The 20921-nt window shown below is 40.4% G+C and overlaps 1 protein-coding gene across 1 annotated transcript in view; it reads left to right on the top strand.

Moving 5' to 3' along the window:
* Positions 1-3925: 3925 nt before the first annotated feature.
* LOC311242858 (DNA-binding protein RFX7-like) overlaps positions 3926-20921 on the top strand; it is a 105847-nt gene continuing 88851 nt past the window's right edge. The window contains exons 1-2 of the mRNA XM_084331920.1: positions 3926-4161; positions 13957-13990. Of these exons, the coding sequence (XP_084188046.1) occupies positions 4028-4161; positions 13957-13990 (168 nt within the window). The 5' untranslated portion in view covers positions 3926-4027. The remainder of the gene's footprint in view (positions 4162-13956; positions 13991-20921) is intronic.

The raw sequence follows: 20921 nt of genomic DNA, 5'->3' as shown, positions 1-20921 counted from the left end.
TTGTACTCGACACAGCATTGTTCTTTGGGTCAACCACAACCTCAGTTGCATTGGGCACACCACTGAATTCGTAATCATTGTCATCAACTTGTGTGGGCGTGCACTGCTCCCTGTTAGCACGCACACATTTCTCCATTTTGTCAATGATTTGATTAACATTGTGCATGTGACCTTGAAACCATTTTGTTTGTTTAGACATTTCGTCGTCAGGCAATAGAGGTTTTAGTGATTCATGCAACCGTGTAGTTTCACCAAGCAATTTCCACAGTGTGTCGTGCTTAATTTGCATGACGGAAATATTTTCATTTGAGCCCATCATTTGATCCAACTCTTTAGCCATTTTACACAATTGTTTCAGTCCAAAGTTCCTTTCTTTATGCAACAACATGATTTTTGTTTCCAAAGCTTTAAATGTGGGCTTAGAAATCCTTTTGCCAAGTTCATTTTCTGTTTCATCTTGATTGACAGCTGCATCCATTTCAACGTTAATTTCCTGATTCCCCACGTTACTCATGGTTACAATGTCAAGCAATAGGCGGAGGTTTTACTTAGAATTCTTGATAGGATTTGCCTATATCCAGTTGCGCGAGGCCACTCCTTCCACAACTTTATTCCATTCATTCATGAATCCGTCTCACCGTAGCTTCTTTGATGTGTTGTTCCGCGTTGTGCTGCGTGCATGTTGATATCGTGGTTGAATCGGCAGAAACGTCAATGAAAGGGGCGCTGTTCCTTGACTCCTTCCGTATCTGTCTGTCTTCGAAAACAATCTTGTTTAGAAGCTTATCTTTTTACTTGTGTAAGGGCAACCTAACAAGAAAAGATGCCAGTGAGGGAATACTGGGTGAAGCTCTTTCCAACGTGTGGTGCTTGTTGATAATAAAATGATGTCTTCTCCTTGAGTACGTTTTGAGAGTTTTTATTCGTACTTGCAGTGTGGACAAATATAAGCATACTGTAAACTCTGTGTTTAAACTGGAATTTAAACACAGGATAATTGCTACAAAATAAACCCAAAAAAGTGACTCAATATAACTGAAAACAAAACAAACGAGCACGGTAAAAAGATAGTGTGGCTTCCCTGTGATAATTACCCAATTCCCTCCCGCTGCACACCTGTGAACACATACATATAGACTGCACCTGAGCACACCTGAGCCCCGCCTCCTGTGCCCACTGCCAGCTAATTGGTCAACACTTTCATGGTGACACGGTGCCTTCATACAATAACGTAATGGCAGAAAATCAATAAATTGGCTACAACAGGTACTAATGTGGGAGACCAATGAGGAGGGAGTTACAGTAATCCAGGCGGGATGTGACCAGGGCATGAACAAGAGTAGCAGTGCTGGTGGGTGTAAGTGAGGGGCGGAGACAATTGATGTTACGTATAGGTGGAAGTAAGCAGACCGTGTGATGTTATTTATGTGAGATTTGAATGACAGTGTGCTATCGAGGATGACACCCAGACTCTTAACCTGAGGGGAAGGGAAGACTGTAGAGTTGTCAATGGTGAGGGGAAAACGGTCGGATTTTACGATGTTAGATTTGGAACCAATGAGGAGTACCTCGGTTTTATCACTGTTTAGTTTTAGGTAGTTGACTGTGAACCATACATTTATTTCATGTAAACATTCAGAAAGGGAAGTGGCGGGGAGGGCAGAGTCAGGTTTAGTGGGAAAATAGAGCTGGGTGTCATCCGCGTAGCAGTGAAACTGCAGACCAAATTTCCTGAAGATGTTGCCATGGGGTAGGTGATAGATTAGGAAAAGGAGAGGGCCCAGAACAGAGCCCAGGGGTACACCGGTGGTAACAGGAATGGAGTGTGATTTGATGTATTTCAGTTGTACATTATTGAGTGCGGCCTGTGACTGAGGTATGAGTTGAACCAGTGAAGAGGGGTGCCAGTGATACCAATGGAGGCTAGTCTGTCTACATTCCATTCTTCTAGACTCTAGAAGAATGGAATTTGAAATGGTGTCAAATACTGCAGAGAGATCCAGAAGTATGAGTATAGTGAGGAGACCAGAATCGGCAGCAGCCACTAGTAAGTCGTTTGTGATTTTAACTAGGACTGTTTCAGTGCTATGGAGAGATAGAAAACCAGATTGAAATTGCTCAAACAGATTGTTGCTGGAGAGGTGAGTGTGAACCTGGGCTGCCACAGTTTTCTCCAGTATTTTGGCAAGAAATGGGAGATTAGAAATAGGCCGGAAATTATTCAGAATATTGGGGTCTGCACGAGGTTTCTTTAATATGGGAGTAATGGCGGCTGTTTTGAGGGCAGATGGAACAAGTCTAAGACGTCTTAGAGCGTACTTTTAGCAGGTGTATTTCAAGGTTGCAATGTTGGGTATTTCAAGGTTGGAGTGCAATGTTGAGTGTGAAGTCGATCGCAAGCAGCAATACCGCGGGTCTCCACAATTCTGCAAGTAGCACTTCCAAGGGCCAAGCAATCGGCCCACTCTGAACAGCCATACGCTTCGAACAGCCATGCACACCCCTGACAACACTGCAAGCAGCAATACTGGGAGCCAAGCAATTGACCCGTTCCAAAAGGGCACGCATTTCGAACGGCCACACCCCAAACAGGCATTGCACTGATATTCACATTCTATCATTGCTAGAAGGTCTGAAGCACAATTAAAATGTCATATGAGTATAAGAGCTCACACAAAATAAATGTGGCCTCATCAGAGCCATATTCATTGTCTATGGAGTAACACCAGATTTTTCATCCCAGTTACATCACTGATTGGAGGGTTCTCTCTATGATTTCTAGCTTTAGAAGAGCATTGTGCGTGTTCACAAATACTAAAAAACAATGTGTGAATTCTTCAAATGAGTGGCATTCCCCTTCACATAAGAACACTGTCATGTTCTGCTTGTTAAACAAATATTTGTAGTCATACCAGAGACATTACCTGTTAATGCCATTTAAATTTAAACATAAACTACTTTATGTAGCACAAAATAAACATTTTCGGAAAAGGGGAACTTGCCTGCCTGGTTGTTAAGATGCACAGATCCTTTATTTCTAGTAATATTTTAAATTGTTGCTGAATGACTCCCTCAACTGTCTTCAGATTCATATTTTTTTCCACCCTGGACTGTGGTCAAGGGAGGAACTAGGGGCTCTACACACCATAGATATACACTACCTCTTGTATTTCATTGGTAATATATGTTTTATGGGGAAGTAATCACAAATTGTTCACATTCACTATGTCTAGAATGATCAGCATTCTATAATACTACTACTACTACTACTACTACTACTACTACTACTACTACTACTACTACTACTACTACTACTACTACTACTACTGCTACTACTGCTACTACTACTACTACTACTACTACTACTACTACTACTACTACTACTACTACTACTACTACTCATCATCATCATCATCATCATAATAATAATAATAATAATAATTATTATTATTATTATTATTATTATTATATTATTATATAGTTGTACACCTGCTTCCGAGTGGGTGGTGCGTGCGTGCGCTTGCCGTATTGTCCCGCTACGGAATTCACTAAAAACTTGGTATTTCATGAAACGCGTCATGCTCCACGTCCAATGGGCGGCTATGGTCGGGCGTGGGGTCCAATGAGGTCAAGGTAGGGGTGGGTACCTACCATGAGACACCAAGTTTTTAGGGATCCCGTATTGCTACCTACTGCTTGTATTCACGCCGGGCACATGCATCCAAGTCAGTGCGTGACGGCTGCAGCGGGACGCTACGGTTGCCAATATTTTAGCTTGCTTTTTTGTTTTGTTTTGTATTTTCGTGCGCTCGCTTTTACGCCCACGTGTGGTTTTGTTTCGTTTTTGTTGTTTGTTTGTTTGTACCCCCCCCCCCCCCCAACACCTCATCTTCTCTCTCGGAATGTATGTCGAACTGGAACCAGTGGGGCGTGAAATAAACGGGGCGTAACGGTCGTGTTATGTCCATGTTTTCCACTTGTTTTCAGACCTCACGTTACCTCTGATCTCATCCCGAATCACACCGCGATGGCGGAGGATCAACAGCAAGCGAACCAGCAGCAGAAGTTGGACTGTGGAAAAGGCACTTTACCAGCCTTAGTTCCCGGACTGCAGGGCGCCGAGGCCAGCGCGCTGCACCTCAAAATAAAGAACACCATCTGGTAAGATGTTGTCAGTCCCTGGTTTAGTCAGCGATCCTAGCTAGTCGAGTTTGATATAGTTAGCGGAGCCTCCGCTCGAACTGGCACAGTCACTTTGGAGTAATGTTGGCTATTGTATTGTATTTCCTAAGCCAGCTATTATAAAATCCGCCCCCATAACAACAGCATAAACAACATGGCAACATTTGGGCTGGCCACCATTCCCTGCGGTTGTTGACATAGACAACCAAATGTTGGATTCAAAACAGTGTTTCCACACTTTTTATATGTATGTTGAGCTTATTATATATGGCCCTGTGTGTGTGTGTGTGTGTGTGTGTGTGTGTGTGTGAAAGCAGACATGTACTTGAAGTTCTACTGTATATGTGTGTATATATATATATATATATATATATATATATATATATATATATATATATACACACACACACACACACACACACACACACACACACATACATACACTTTATATCATGTGTGTGTGTGTGTGTGTGTGTGTGTGTGTGTGTGTGTGTGTGTGTGTGTGTGTGTGTGTGTGTGTGTGTGTGTGTGTGTGTGTATATATATATATATACAGTAGAACTTCAAGTCCATGGCTGCTTTGGTCCCAATAATGCATGTTGCTGCAACAGTTCTTATTTGGATACATAGCTTGGACTTTTGTCCTAAAATTGCAGTTAGTAAACCTTTGCATACATTTGTTGACAAAAATGACTCACGCATACACCACTGCTGTATGGTATGAAAACAAAGTTCAGAGCAAACACTGAAAAGGTCAAAGTAGGACATGGAGATAGTTTTGCGGATATACCAAGCAAGACAACTACTGTTATGAAATTATCATCATTCTGAGAGCCCTTACAATGAAATGCATGATAAAGATTCAAAACAAAAGTCTTAAACTTTAACTTGACCATTAAAACCCTTGTAGATAACGCTAGACAGATTGATAGATTAGATTACTTTATTAATCCCAGTGAAAATGACAGCAGCTAACACAATAAGGATATAATCAGTATGACAATACATAAACATAAAACACATTTCTGCAAGTTATTTGATAGGTAATATGACAGGTGCTATCTACATGCTATAAGGAAGGACAGGTGACATAACATATTGACAGAGTGGCATTTAGGTCAGGGTTTGTACTTTGTATATTCAGGTTGGGTTGACCATTAATGCGGAAGTAAACAAGTACAGGAGCCCTGACTGGGACCAGCTTTCTAAACGTTCTTCATTTGAATAGAATTCTGGTCTCAGCGCAGTCCTATGGCTTCCCTTATAATGTCAATTAGCCTTGGGTTCTTTTAATTGACTGTCGGCTAGGTGAGCAGAGATGAGACAGGAGTCAGATGGCAGTCTGCAGTTTACTGAAATCTCAAGGCACAGGAAATACAATATATCACAATCCGGACCACCTGGGTGCTGAATATCTGCCTTGTTGTCAAGGAAATATAATTTTTTTAATCCCCTAAATACCCTGATTTAGGCTACAGGTTGGGGTTTTCCCTGCCTATTCATCATTTAGGCAGACACCCCAGTGATGTTAGCCACCCACCAAGTGAAAATGGCCAGAATTCTACCTGAATCGTACGTCATCTGGCATTAAAAAAAAAAGTTGACAATTTTTACATAGTTGTCTTTCTTCCAACATGGGTGCCTGTAACCATTGGTAACCATGTTCAAAAGAAAATGCCTAATATCTGTGCAGTCGTAGATAAGGTTAGAGAAGAGGGCTTGTGAACGTCTCTGGTTTGACTCACGGATAGTGTTGGGCAGTCAGATAATTTGTATTGATTAGTTAATTTCAAGTCGATTAATCTAAAATGTCTAAATGAACTGAACCTTTTGAGTCTCCTGGCTCCTAAGCAATGTCATGTGTGGCTTGTTAATGGGCTTATTAATACATGTTGTTCATGTGCGTCTTTAGTCTATGGACTACATTTAGAGAAGCACCGATATGAACATTTTGGCCCATATCGATAACCAATATTAACATTTCTACCGATATTACTGATGTCCAATATGATCTGTATAAATAAAACACATTTCTATGATAATACAATTTTGTACATACTATTTATACGTAGTTATGTACTGAAACAATGTTAGCCCACAATCCTGTGCTTCGTCATTGTCATAAGTAACCTAAAAAAAACACACACACAACAGCAGCTAGACAGAGAAATAATCATCAGTTGTTAACATTGGCCCGGTTTTGCTCGATATATTATATAGTGCATCCCTAACTACATTGATAATTAAGTGAAGCCTTGTCTCACTGGCATAGGAGCCAGGCATCACTGCTTCACTCCATTCCAGTGCTTAGTACTTGACAGGGGGGGACAGGGAAGGCAACTTGGCTTGTTACAGGGAACCCAGACTATTTGATTGGAACTCATGAGTGGGCGAGGTTTGGTTTTATGTTACCAGTATGTATCATTGGCGACCCGGTACGCACCAAACCTAAAATTGATTTGCTCAGAATCATTTGTTTATTCAAGACTCCCAGACCACTAAGAACATCTGGGTTGGGGGAAGTGAATGAATAACACTCTTCCCTCCTTAGTACCTACTATTGAAGTGCTCTAGACTGAAGTGCTGGGAGTCTAGAGAAGGGGCTGAACTGCTGTGGAACTGCTCAGTGGCTTAACAGTAGAGGACTGTGGTTGTACTAGGCAGCACCCAGTTGTGAACATATTTGACTGGGGGGGGGGGGGGATACCCACATTATGTTAAATTGCCAAAAAAGCATCCACGCTCAGCAAATCTACCTTGTTTATTTGTTATTATTTATTTGTATTATTTGTATTTCCCTTGATAGGCCAGGGAATGTAAGAAAAACACACCTATCATGGTATCTGGTGAAGACCTGGTTTTATTAAATAGATAACAATCATGAATTAAAATAGCCTAATCCATCATATTAATACTGCTGTCGCAATGAATGAGCAAACCTGGCTAGACTTTTTACATGGCATACAAATATCAGTGACAAATCTTTTAGGAAATGTACATTCTATTTTAATCAGGCAACTTCAAATCTTCCTTATAGAAGTGAATACAAGTGTTTTTTCCCCAAGGGAATGCATATTAAGACACTTTGTAAACCCCATTCCACCAAAAGTTGAACTTGGATACAACCTTTTTCATTTGGAGTCACCTATGGAGAGCAAAATGCATTGTTAGCCGATAGCCAAATAGTCATTTATAGGCCTAATCATTGCATGGGAACCTGTCTTTATGAAGACACTACATCTGGGTACAAGCTAACAATTGGAAGGCTTTACATAAGGCTCAGTGATGATTATGGACCAATAATTGTCAAAGATTCTCATAGTCACATGTGAAATCGGACTCAGATTAGGCTACGTTAATCATTTAGCTCATGTCTTGCATAAAACTAAGTGTTATAAGATTCAAAGGACTTTATTTACTAAATTTAAACACTGAATGAGAATGGGGAAACATACCGCTATATTACTTGGCATTTGATCCCTAGGTGTTGTTGTGCTGTAAGATGTGCTGATTATATTGGAATTGGTTTTGTATCCTTGTGTTATTGTCACATTCTTGATCAGGCTACTTAAAAAAAAGGTGCATGTCATTTGTTCAGGGATGTTCTTTATGACCTATATTTATTGTCTTTCTCACCCTGCCTATACTTCCTCTCCCGCATGCTGCCATGACACCTGCATTTCCCCAAGAGGATTAATAAAGGAATATCTTATCTTATGACAACACTTCACTATAATGAAATTCCTTTTTGGTATAGACTTTAGCTTGACAATCTACCCCTGGGCTAGTTGTATGGTTTTAGATATTAGACAATTTAAAGTATGTATATAGTGTTGGAGTCATGTCAACTTTATTTATTCAGTACTTTAAACATAAGACAAGAATTATCCAAAGTGCTTTACAAGACACACAAAAAGTTAATTAACAAGAAATTCCGCTGATCAAATTCCCAGAGGTAGGCAGTTCCACAGTCTCCAGGCTCCTGCAGGTCAACCACCCTTTAGCCTACCTTTAGTTTGACCTTAGAATGTGAAACAGCCAAGAGCTCCTGATCTGAACATCTGTGGCCTAGAAGTCTGTTATGGGCATAAGAGTTCAGATATACTCAAGAGCAAGGATTCTGTACATGCTGGAGGCGGGAAAGAGAAGCCTAATACAAGCATACATTGAGTTACAGTAATAGAGACATGAATATATGAAGGCATGAATAACTCTCTCCAGGTGAAAATAGGACAGAACGATTCTGATCTTAGAAATGATTCTGATAGAAGTTGGATTTCACAACCAAATTAGTATGTTTGTCAAACTTGAGGTCACGATTGATAATTAACCGACGATTTATGACATGTGGCTTAACAAATTACCCTGGTTAAATCACATTAGTAGAATCAGTGGGACAAATAAAATAATCCCCGGAGTGGAGACTGCGCAGGGACAGGGTAGAGAATTGACAGACAAGCGGGTGGATGCTGCATGGATCAATATGTGCCTCCGTCTGAACCTTCTATCTTCTATCTTCCCAGGGGTTCTCAAACTTTTATATACCGTGACCCAATTTAATTTAGGATTTTTTTTGGGGACCCCACACTTAACTCATTCTGCGCCATCGCTTAATGCGCGAGAGGGCGCTAGAACACCACCGCTTTAATCAATGGGACGACTGCGAGATTTGCGAGTGCTTAAAATATATCTTATATTATAGCTATGGGTCTAATACACCCGTCGATTATCAGTGAGTTGCTTTTTACAAAACGGATCGTTTTTTCATCCGTACATCTCCCTTTTATACCGTTGTGAATATGAATATAGTTTAGGTGATTCTTAGTAATCCCAGGAAAAGACGCGATAATAGCCCTTTAGTGGAATACACTAAACACGTTGTAATTTTTCGCCTGATTATCTAATCATCCTGAAATCAACGCTAGATCATCGTTATTATCCTTCCTCATGCAAGAATGAAAAGGGCCTCATAGCACGAGGCTCCCCAGTCCCCTCCTGCACCCAACGGCACACAGCCACACAAAGACACACACAGACAGCCGCGATCGTGGTAGAAAGAAATATCAGATCAACGCAAGATTTTATATATAGAGTCCTTACCTGGTATCCAGGGGTGCAGTGCTGGGCATAGGCGGTCAAACGACGTTTGGGCTTCGTCACTGAGGCCGAAGTGCGCGCATCCTATTATTATGCAAAGTCTAGGTGATAAGTGCCGGCCGGCCACACAAAAATGACTCGTTGCGCCGTATACCCCGACCGCCGGCACTTATCACCTCGACTTTGCATAATAATAGGATACCGACAACCAAATACAAGCCCTGTAGGTGTGGTGGGGGGTTGCTTGATCTCCCGACTGGAAGGATATCATCTGTTCTGTGCGCAACCGAGGGAACATGTATGCGCGTGCACGCGTGCGCGGGAGCGCGCGGGCGTTTGGCCTTCGCCCATATTACGACTGCACCCCTGCTGGTATCTGATGTAATGCAAAAGAAATAATCCAATTATCTGATCGCCATTCCAAATACTGCTCGTGGAGGTCCATCCCACATTACCGAGTGTTACACCTGAACGGGGCAGGCGGGGTTAGTGGCATGGTACATCGTTGTATAGGCCTACCTCGCCTGAGTATTTAAACCCCGCCCGCACGGCTCGGATCATCCCAGAAAAGAAACTACACCATTTATAATGGAGTACAATAGGCGGCGGTATTTGCCCTTTTGTGAGCTCAGACCCATTCCCAATGATAACATCAGGCTGGATGGATGAAAATGAATGGATATCGCTAATAAAAGAAATAACGATTAAAACCTGACTATACTCGTGATTGGCGCTGAGCGGTCAGCGAGTTAACCCGACTATCATCGGGTCTGGCGTTGAATGAGTTAATGTATGCGTAATTTCAACATGGAATTAAGGAATATCAAAATAAAAGCACACGTTATTTATTAGAAAATGTAATTACAGAACTATGTTATCAATACACATTTATAAAACGAGGCATATTTAGCCAAAATATGTTGCCAGAACATAAAAAAAAAATATATATATATATATATATTATTATAATTTTTTAATACATTTTTTTTACCTTTCAATGCTTTACTTTTTTTTACTTTCCAATTTACTGTCACCTACCCGCGACCCCAATTTGGGTCGCGACCCGCAGTTTGAGAACCACATCTAACTCATCTCTTCATCTTCAAGTTCAAGTTCAAGTCTTGTTTTATTTGTCACATATAAGGTACATGTACATTATAGTGAAATGCTTGGTTCTGTATGACCCTCCTGAGTTTGTACTTCATACAGTAAAGGTAAAAGAGTAAAGACAAACCTTCTGAATTACACATGTGAAGATGTAGATGCCACACAGCAAGTTGCATGAGAATCGTACCAGCCTAGGATGAATTATGAAAATGTAAAATGGTAGGAAATCCAATATGACTGTTAAAGTTAAAGTGTTAAAGGAACATGCCAACATTATGGGAAATGCGCTTACCATCTTCTCCAGAGTGAAACAAGAAAATAGATACCAGTTTCCTCTCTGTGCATTCAGTAGAAAGCTATCCGGCTGCATGCTAGCCTAGCTCAGCACAATGAATGGAAGCGGATACGGACCACTAGCCTGGCTTAAATGTGTTAGTCGGCCAACGCCCTGTCTAACCAGCACTGTCCGCTTCCATTCATTGTGCTAGGTTAACGTGCAGCTGGATAGCTTTCTACTGAACGCACAGATTTGGTAGGCGAATTTCCCATAATGTTGGTGTGTTCCTTTGAAGTTGAAGACTAACATTTGGTGGATATGTGTGTACGAAGTCCCATGTCATTCGTACTTACAGCGTATGAGTTATGGCATTTAATAGTTTGATTATAGTTCCACCATCTGGCCTATTGGTGTGATTATTGTGATATTTGTTGTGAGATATTGGCACACCAATATCTTATCATTGTGGCAAATTTCAAATCGCTATAAGATTAGATAAGATATTCCTTTATTGATCCCCTTGGGGAAATTCAGGTGTCATAGCAGCGTGGGAGAGTGGGGAGGGGAGGTACAGGTATGAGCAGGGTAATAGTAGAAAGACATAAATACAGGCAATACAATTTTATCTGAATATTAAAATATAATATCACTAATTTCCCCATTCAATAGGGAATATATACATAATATATATAAAATATAAGATTGGATTTTTATTCATGTCATCTTTGTTTTTGAAGGTCTCTTGATGGTTATGGTCATTTGAAAATAGATAGTGGGGGCAAAAGCATTAACATTAAAAGGTTAACATTAAATATTAATTTGTGCGAAAATAGGGAATGGGACGGCAACCTAAACACACAGTAACAGTCTGCATAATAGAACAGACAACAACCAGTCTGGCCTTGGTTGGTGACCTGCTGAGCTGTTAGAGGCTGAATGGGGTCTTAATCTGGGTGAGCAGGTTCATTCTGCACCGCAGTGCAGCCAGAGCAGGGCTGGCTCTGGACACCAGAATAAGAGCATAAATACCATACTGTCTGTGAACATACAGTAACGGCTCATCACATCAATCATCATAATTAAGGATGCACATTAGCTTGGTGGCCAATATTTTGTGCAGTTAAAAAAATAGGTATAATTTGTCTTTACGAACATCTATGAATATGACATTTTGTGTTACATTTGAATACGCCTATTTAGAGATTAGATTTAGTTGCAAAACACAAAAGAAATCTAATGTCACTTGTCATTGGTGGGTATAGGTATAAATATGGGTCATCCATTGGCAGCATGTTGGCCACCTAACTTGATATGAGAAGGTCTTGTGAATTCACCAGGTTCCGTTGCCTCAGGATTGCCACAACTGGACTAGCCTATCATCAACCTGCCACTCTCTCTGGCAGTAGGGATGTCCCGATACCACTATTTATATTTATTTCAGACCAAGTACAAGTACTTACATTTGGGTACTTGTCGATACCGAGTACCAATATGAGTAGTTAATAATACCATTTAGTTCTAACAATGACTTTGAAAACATGATTTATTTTCATCAGATGTTCCTCACTTTTTGACTGTAACAAATTAAATACACAACATGATGCTGTTGCTGCCATAATGTTAAAATAATGTAAATTATGTAAAATAATATCAATATATATAACATTTTTAACATTCAATTTAGTTTGATTCCTGAACAAACATGGCACTGAGTAGTAATATCTGAGTAGTTTTACGAGTATGGGTGCATGAGCACAGTATCGGACCCAAAACCAATACTGGTGGCAGGAATACATCCCTAGGTGGCAGGAATTATGGGAAACCTCTATCAGTTATCAAAAGTTATCTCCACTCAACTGACTAAATCCCCAACAATAATGCCCCTGCACTGTACCCGCTGAGCCTGAATTAGAAACAGCTCATTGATTAACAGTGAGTAACAGTCACTTAAAGTGAACCCCCCTGTTGTCGCTAGTGACAGTGTCCTGGGCTGTGACCCTGACCTGCCACTGTCAGCCTAGTGACAGATCTTCAGTTTGACGTACCTTCTGTCTGAGAAAACAACCTGACTTGTTGTCTATAGATTACAGATTAGGAATGAGGTCGCAGAGTTACCAGCAGGGTTCTTAGATAACCAGGGTTTTGGTCACTGATGCGGAACATAAACAACCACTGCAGTGCCGGCTGGGACCAGCGTTCTAAACGTTTAGATAGAATCCCTGGTCCCAGCGCTGCCATGGTGCGGGTCCTGTGAGCTGAATGTGGGAGTACAGTAATAAATGTACTACACAGTAATGCCATGTTGCAGCCAAGTGGAAGGAACTTGCAACAGAAAGAGGAAACATGACTAGACTATGCAGGGAAGTTATTACAGTTTTCCCACAAAGTAGATCATTTGACCCTTTGGGTCATTGGCATGCATTCTCATATTTCTATATTCAGATTAAACCTTATTGCCTATATTTACGTCTTTCTTCTATTATCCTTCCCATACCTGTACCTCCCTTCCCCCATGCCCAAGGGGATCAATAAAGGAATATCTTATCTTATCCTATATCCATGTAGTGTTTCACTGAGGGTTTGTTCACATTAACCAAATAAAATAAATCCACATCAGAAAAGGACCAACCTTATCTCAGACTTAGATTTTGAAGTACGGTAGGCTCTTATGTTTAGGCCTAACAAAATTAATAGTTGGTTTCAGGTTGCCGACCGACCCTGCCGATTTAGGTGCGACCCAATATATTTTATGAGTTTTTAAAAAAAATTATATAAAAAAAAAAAAAAATTTAATAAAGTTTCATAGAAATCTTAGTCAAACATTTAGTATTATGGATATTAAACATGCTGGCAGAGTACATGCATCCATGTTGTTGTGAACATTTTAATTAAATAAAGAAATTCCATATCCATAGTCGCCGTGGGAAAGAATAAAATAAAAAAATAAAATAAAATAAATTCCCTACCTACCCATGGCCAAACTGACAACCAACCTGAAACCAACTATTAATTTTGTTAGGCCTTATCAAATGTTGGTTCATAGGGGATAACAAGGTCCCTCTTCAATGCCTGTAAACTTAGACAGGCTTTGTGTCCATCAGAACGTTTATGCAGAGCCTGTCTCTTTTTATTTACGACAACATGTGTTTTTGGTCCAAGGAGGCACGACCTGAGAGATGCTGACAATAGTTTGTCTCATGCCAAACGTTGCACAGATATGTAAATGAGTCTTGGCACCATGCTCATATTATACTGGCTTCATACTCATTTATATTATGTCTCTCTTTTTACAGCAAATCTGTACAGTCTAAAGTGGATAACATGCTGGTGAGTATTATTCACAGCATGATTTGTAAATCACACATTTGTTTGATTATGTTTCCCCTCATTAATACCTACTACTAATCTGTTTGGTTAAGTTCCCAGAGTCTACAGTATAAAGGTAGGCTAATCATTAGAGGAGTTCTAATGTACTGAGTCTGACAGGCCTCAGACCCAGGAGTCATACATCTCGTTTCGGAAGAGATTAGCACTTCCTTTTACAGAGATTGGGGAGTCAGAATGATACATAATTTGTCACAAAATTAATTAAAACTAGCACACAATCAGGCTGTCTAAAAGTCATGTTGATATGTAGTTTCTACTGGGTCTGTGGTGAGCCTGTTGAAGGGCGAGCTAAGAAAAAGGGAATATCACTTTATACGCCCAGCCCTCTAGAGATTGGCATCTCTTTTTCAAATGAGCCCTGGCAAAGAAGGCAGTGTGCAGGAAGGTTCACATGTAACATAGAAATAATCAAGCAAAATAGTAAAAGAAGAAGAAGAGAAGATGCCCTCGTAAGCTTTAGTTAAAACAAATAAAAAAACACGAGCTCTCCATTGTAAGCAGTTGTTCAGTTTATTTTTTAAAAGGATCATTTCCAGTGAGTTAAGATTAAAATCTTAGATTCCAGGAAAATGGAGCAGGATAGCTAAAGGCATGCATGCCAAATTCTGCTCTTGTGATGATGGCCATAAAACACGTTTCTTATTTGTTTGTTTGTTTGTTGTCGGTTTTATCTCACAATGTAATATCCACCTCTTTGTGGAGTGAGTAATGACCTTAGGGCCCGCGTCCACCTAGCGCATATTTAGGACCGCACGCGTCTGTTTTCAATGTATTACAATGGGGAGGGAGCGCATGCGGCCCCATGCGGCCGCCTCTAGGAAGTGCGCTGCCGTCGGCTTCTTTTTTCAGCGCCTTTATGCGGCCGCACAAGCCAGAGAGTTGAAACTGGCTGAACTTTTCTAGAGCGGTGCGCCGAGCGCATATTCAAACAACCAATCACAGCCAGTCATCTACCACTCTGCTTGTAACCTGACACCGGAGCTGCCTGCCTATCTGGCTGTCTCCACACAGACCATTGAGATTCGCGACAAAACTAATAATAATAACTACACGAATACACTACTAAAAAGCTAATAAAAAGCAAAGGGCGAACTGTGGTGTCAGGCAATAACTATATATATAATTAATATACAATAAAGTTATTCAAATATGCTATAATATGTGCAAAACCGCGGCATGGCTGTAGATTTCTTTCTGTCATCTACAAGATGCGCGTCAAGCCAGCTCTGCCGGCGCACTCCCAGCATGTTTCACGGAGAAATATGCGCTAGGTGGACGCGGGCCCTTAAGTAGGTTGGCAGCTGCCCCAGAATGACTCTGTATACAAACAAATACCAATATGGCCTGGGACGGCAGCCCTGTCAATTCATACAATACACACTTAATTTTGTAACAGGCCGTAAAACAGCACGACACAACGCTGACACAGCAGTTCAGAGATCCTGTAAAACAGCACAACACAGCGCTGACACAGGGCAGTTCAGAGATCAACAGTTCAGATATCAACAGTTCAGAGATCAACAGTTCAGATATCAACAGTTCAGAGATCATCAGTTCAGATATCAACAGTTCAGAGATCATCAGTTCAGATATCAACAGTTCAGAGATCATCAGTTCAGATATCAACAGTTCAGAGATCATCAGTTCAGATATCAACAGTTCAGAGATCATCAGTTCAGATATCAACAGTTCAGAGATCATCAGTTCAGATATCAACAGTTCAGAGATCATCAGTTCAGATATCAACAGTTCAGATATCAACAGTTCAGAGATCATCAGTTCAGATATCAACAGTTCAGAGATCATCAGTTCAGATATCAACAGTTCAGATATCAACAGTTCAGAGATCATCAGTTCAGATATCAACAGTCAGTTCAGATATCCTGTGAAAAGGCTTCTGCGGCTCCTGACTTTCAATATAGGCAACTCTTGTTTCCATTGTCTACCCAGTAAAATGTTGCATGTGAAAGTCACAGCACATGTCGGAGATTGTTAGACCTTGGCAGAGGTCTGCACTCTACTGAGTGCATTCTCCTAGGTGCAGTATTTGCTAATATCAATAGCCGACAGGAAATTAATTTGAGTCGATTTAGAACGTTTTGAATTGGCACACAGTGAGACGGAGTGTGCATTCGATCTGTATCACAGTCCAGATAACTTGCGGCGAGGAGAGGCAGTGGGCCAAAATGAATTGATAAGCAAATGATCAGTCCTTGAATTGTTTGACACATGTGGTCAAGGGGCCAGGAGATACGCTAATTTGAAATGTTTTTATTTGGCCTGATGGTGGCACTAGAAGAAAGGTCATGGGGTCACCAAAATCAAGAGGTCAAATCATCCTCTAAGGGTCTGCCACTACTGATTATACAAGAGGTCAAATCATCCTCTAAGGGTCGACCACTACTGATTATACAAGCTTGAGTGTGTGACGTAGGGCTGTACCATTTTGGGAAATAATCTAATTGCGATTTTTCTGACAGATATTGTGATTGCGATTACATTTGCGATTATAATATATATTATAAGCAGCCCCACAGAGGTTTATTGTAAAATGCGGCTTGCATCTGGCCTACGCGGTGGGTCTTTTCAGGACACCGAGTCTGAAAATGTTTCTTTTTACCTGGGAATCGATACCGGTACCGAACGGTACCTTTTTTTCTGTACTTTACTCTCCCTCTCTGAAGTCTAAACTTCACAACACACAATCTAAAACCCCTTACCTCCCTCTCCCAAACCGATCTTGTATCTCAATGGGACTTCCTGGTTAAATAAATGTAAAAAAAAAAAGATTGCGTATTTTCTTTTTTTAGCGATTATTTTTTTAAATTATATTTTTATTGATTTTCCCATCTTGACTTCGCCTTCATTTATCTCCGCCTTCTGCAGTACAAATTGCATCAATTGTTAATAATTATTACTTATCTTAAAAGTTGCGGTGCAGAAGTACCAGTACATACATGAGGACCCATACAGTCAATAACATCCTATACTTTTTTTTTTTTGACAACCATAAACAATAACAAAAACAAAAACAATAACAAAAAAATAATAGATAACAAAATAATATGTTATGGTACATCTCCAATACATCTGCATCTACCATAAAGCAAACAAATAACAAAATAATATGTTGGGGTGCATCTTCCTGATACGCTACTCCCTTTACACAAGGTTCACTTAACAATTATCCCGATTGGTCATTTCTGTATACCTTAAACAAATGAAGATCGTAACGGTGTAATGTACATTATCCATCTTTCCCATTTCTTCCGAAACGTATCCTGTTGCAACCTAAAAGAAAAAGTAATTCTTTCCATCTTAAAAATATCATAAATAATATCAATCCAATCATCCACTGTAGGAATTTCTGTTCTTAACCACTTTCTAGTGATGGCTTTCCTGCTAGCCGCGCTTAATATCTGAAATATATATCTATCCCCATTTTCTGATGGCCTGGCGCCGAAGTATAGACTCTCCAACTTAAATGGGATGTCCCCCTGGAATACTTTTTCAAAAATTGTATGGACCTCCCTCCAGAAAGGCATCTGCAAGGGACAAGACCAGAATATGTGGTAATGATTTGCCTCTGAGAGGCCACACTGTCTCCAGCAGTTGGAAGATTTGGTATGATGGCTCCCTTGAGCTGGAGTGCTAAAGAACCTAATCAGGGATTTCCAACAAAATTCTCTCCATACTGGTGAACTTGATGTTTTCCATTGTATTTCACATAAATCCTCCCATTCCTCTTCTGTTATATTTAGGTTTCCCTCCCTTTCCCATTTCTGTTTTTACATACAATGAATTACCTTTCGTCTGTTGTAATCCCTTATAGAGTCTTGAGATGTTTTTTTTTTATTTGAGTTCGAGACATAAGCCTCTCTGAAGACTTTTAATAAAATATTTTCAAAAAGTGTTTGTTTACTTTGCTTCAGTAGTTGCTCGATATAGTGCCGAACTTGAAGATATCTGTAAAAATCTTCATTTTTCCAAACCATGCTGCAACTTCAGATCTTGAAAGCGCTTCATTGACCCCTGATGTAAAAAGGTACAATATGCGGTTAGGCCTAGAGTCTCCCACCCTTTAAACCGTACGTCCATTCTTTTGGGTACGAACTCTGGGTCATACGCACACCATCCCAAAACCTTTATGGCTTCTTTTAAATTTTTTGGGGCTGTTACCTTACTCCACAACTTAAGTGGTAAACTAATCCATGGATTTCCCAACTCCCTTAAATCATTCAACAAAGCCTTATCCCCAATTGCCGCTTGAATTGGATACTCTTCTGTTACCGCCATCTCGATCTCCTTCCACCTGGCAAAATATTCTGGATTACACCAACACGCCATTGGTCTTAATTAGGGGTGCACCGATGTATCGGTCGGGTATCGGTATCGGCCGATAAGTGCCTTGTTGACTGCAATCGGCCTATCGGCTGATAAGCTTGAATGTGCCGATGGCAGTAGCCGATAAATATCCATCAATTTGTGTCGCGTCAAAAGGCAAAAAAAAGTTCAGTCGCGTCGCGACCTGCACAACGCCACACACACACAAGCTACTGCATCAAAGTTACTACTTATGATTAACAAATGCATTCGTTTTGTGGCATTAACGTTATATAGTTAGTGTTACACGTTCAATAACATCAGCATATTATTTACCCGAACATAGCAAGTAGCAAGCATTACTCAATTCATACTATAGCTCAGTTCCTTCCGTTGCTCAGAGCCCGTACTGAGTTGTACCCATTCTGCAATCTGTTAATAAAGTTTTCAATCAGACACATGTATAGAAAGGCTTTGTTTTATTATAACATTCGTTGCAGTAAAATCATTATGCCTCGTTTAGTCATCCTGCGGAGCTAAAAGCTAAACGTCGGCCGCGGGGATCTAACGTTGTTGTTGTTGTAGAGCTCTCGTCAAAATCAATGGCGGACAAAAGCGGAATTAAAAAATGTATACACGCTTGCCGATTGGTGGTAACAGCAGAGGCGGGTGCAAGCGGTGTGACGTTACGTAATTGGCAGAATCGACTGTCAATCAAAATTTCATTGGTTGAGAGCTCTGGTTGAGACAATAGTATCCAGCTGCAGCCCGGCAGACCATACTGGGAGAAATAGTATCAAGCTGCAGCTCGGCAGACCATACTGGGAGAGAGATAGTGCTATTTCTTGATGTTTCCCTTTTTTAAGTAAGTAAAGAGACCTATGTTCATATCGGTGAGCACTATTTGTAACACAAAAAGAGAGACGTGTAGCCTATTTATTTAATATTTTATTTATTCATTTAATTATTATTATTTTATTTGTTGCCATGGCTAAAATAATAGTCAAGCATAGGGCTAAAACATTTTCATAAACAATAAAATAATTTTCTATGCATTTGTCTGATTGATTGATTGAAAGCTTTATTGACAGATTGCAGAGTGGGTACAATACAGTACAGATCAGTGGACCAGAAAAAGACTTTCGGCTTTTTTACATAAGGGTCCTCCATTTTCAATTCATCAAAACATTTAGAGACATACAAATATACAGTAGTTTCATAAAAAAAATTATAATATTACAAAAAAATATATATATATTACAAAAAAATATATATATTACAATTTTTTTTGCCACAAATATCGGTATCGGCCGATTGTGTTAGTTGAACAATCGGTATCGGTATCGGTGGCAAATTTTCATATCGGTGCATCCCTAGAGAGCATCCCTAGAGAGCCCCGCTTGGTATTGTGCTTTGTGTAATTTTTTGTTTTGGTCTGACGTAGGGCTGGGCAATAAAACGACAACGATAACTATTGCGATAAATTATTTCCTCGAAATAAACATGAAACGTGGTCGCAAAGTTACGATATATCGATTTTCCAAGCTTGGATATGAGCACACGCACTAACAACCAATCAGTGAAGGAGATGGCCGACAGCGGAAGGAGACCCGGAAGGAGACCCGGAGGTAGGACTCCAGTAGTAAACAAGGCTGGCTAGGCTAATTAGCTTGCACAGCGCTATTTTATAATCTACGTGCCGAGTGGGTGTGTGGCGTGAATTCTGAGGCCACGTTTATGGTAGTGTGGGGTATACAGTGGACGTCGTTGCAATGTATTGGGGCGGAACAGAGTATTTTAGGGTCATATTTAGTACATTGTCATGAAATACACCGCTTGGAAACAACAGGCTGGCTAGGATAATTAGCTTGCACGGCGCTATTTTATAATTTACGTGCCGAGTGGGTGTGTGGCGTGAATTCTGAGGGTAGCGGTTAGAGTAGTGTGGGGTATACGGTGGACGTTGTTGCAATGTATTGGGGCGGAACGGAGTATTTTAGGGTCATATTTAGTACATTGTCATGGAATACACCGCTTGCTCTAGCTAACTGCTAACGTGCGCGGACTGATGACGACATCAACTCGAAAACAAGTCTATTAATAGCCCGTCCATCGGCGCCGGGCATAAGAAGTTAATTAAACTTGACAGACATTATATCGATGATAATTATCGATATCGAGTTATATGAAAATAATTTTATAATTTTATCGCAATAACGTTTTTGGCCATATCGCCCAGGCTTAGTCTGACGTGTGTGGGGTTGGAGTTTACTTAATTTATTATACTGTGAATTTCTCCAGACCTCTCTGGGCAGAGCCTGAGGTGTGGCCAGCACTAGCAACCCCTCCCCTATACCTATATACCTACTGAAATCCAATCCAATCAGACCAAAACTGTAAACAAAGCTCAGTACTGTGTTCTTTTGTATCTTTTGCCTAGAGGTCACTGTTTGATGACATCACAGATTCTACTGTTAACGACAGTCCAGTTGGCACCATGGCTGCTATAAGCCATTTGCTTTTTACCTTTGTTTCCCATTAGTAAAGC

This window comes from Notolepis coatsorum, assembly GCF_963971535.1.
Source record: "Notolepis coatsorum genome assembly, chromosome: 1".
Classification (NCBI taxonomy): Eukaryota; Metazoa; Chordata; class Actinopteri; order Aulopiformes; family Paralepididae; genus Notolepis; species Notolepis coatsorum.
The sequence above is the reverse complement of the archived record's forward strand: the minus strand, read 5'-3'. Positions and strand labels throughout refer to the sequence as shown.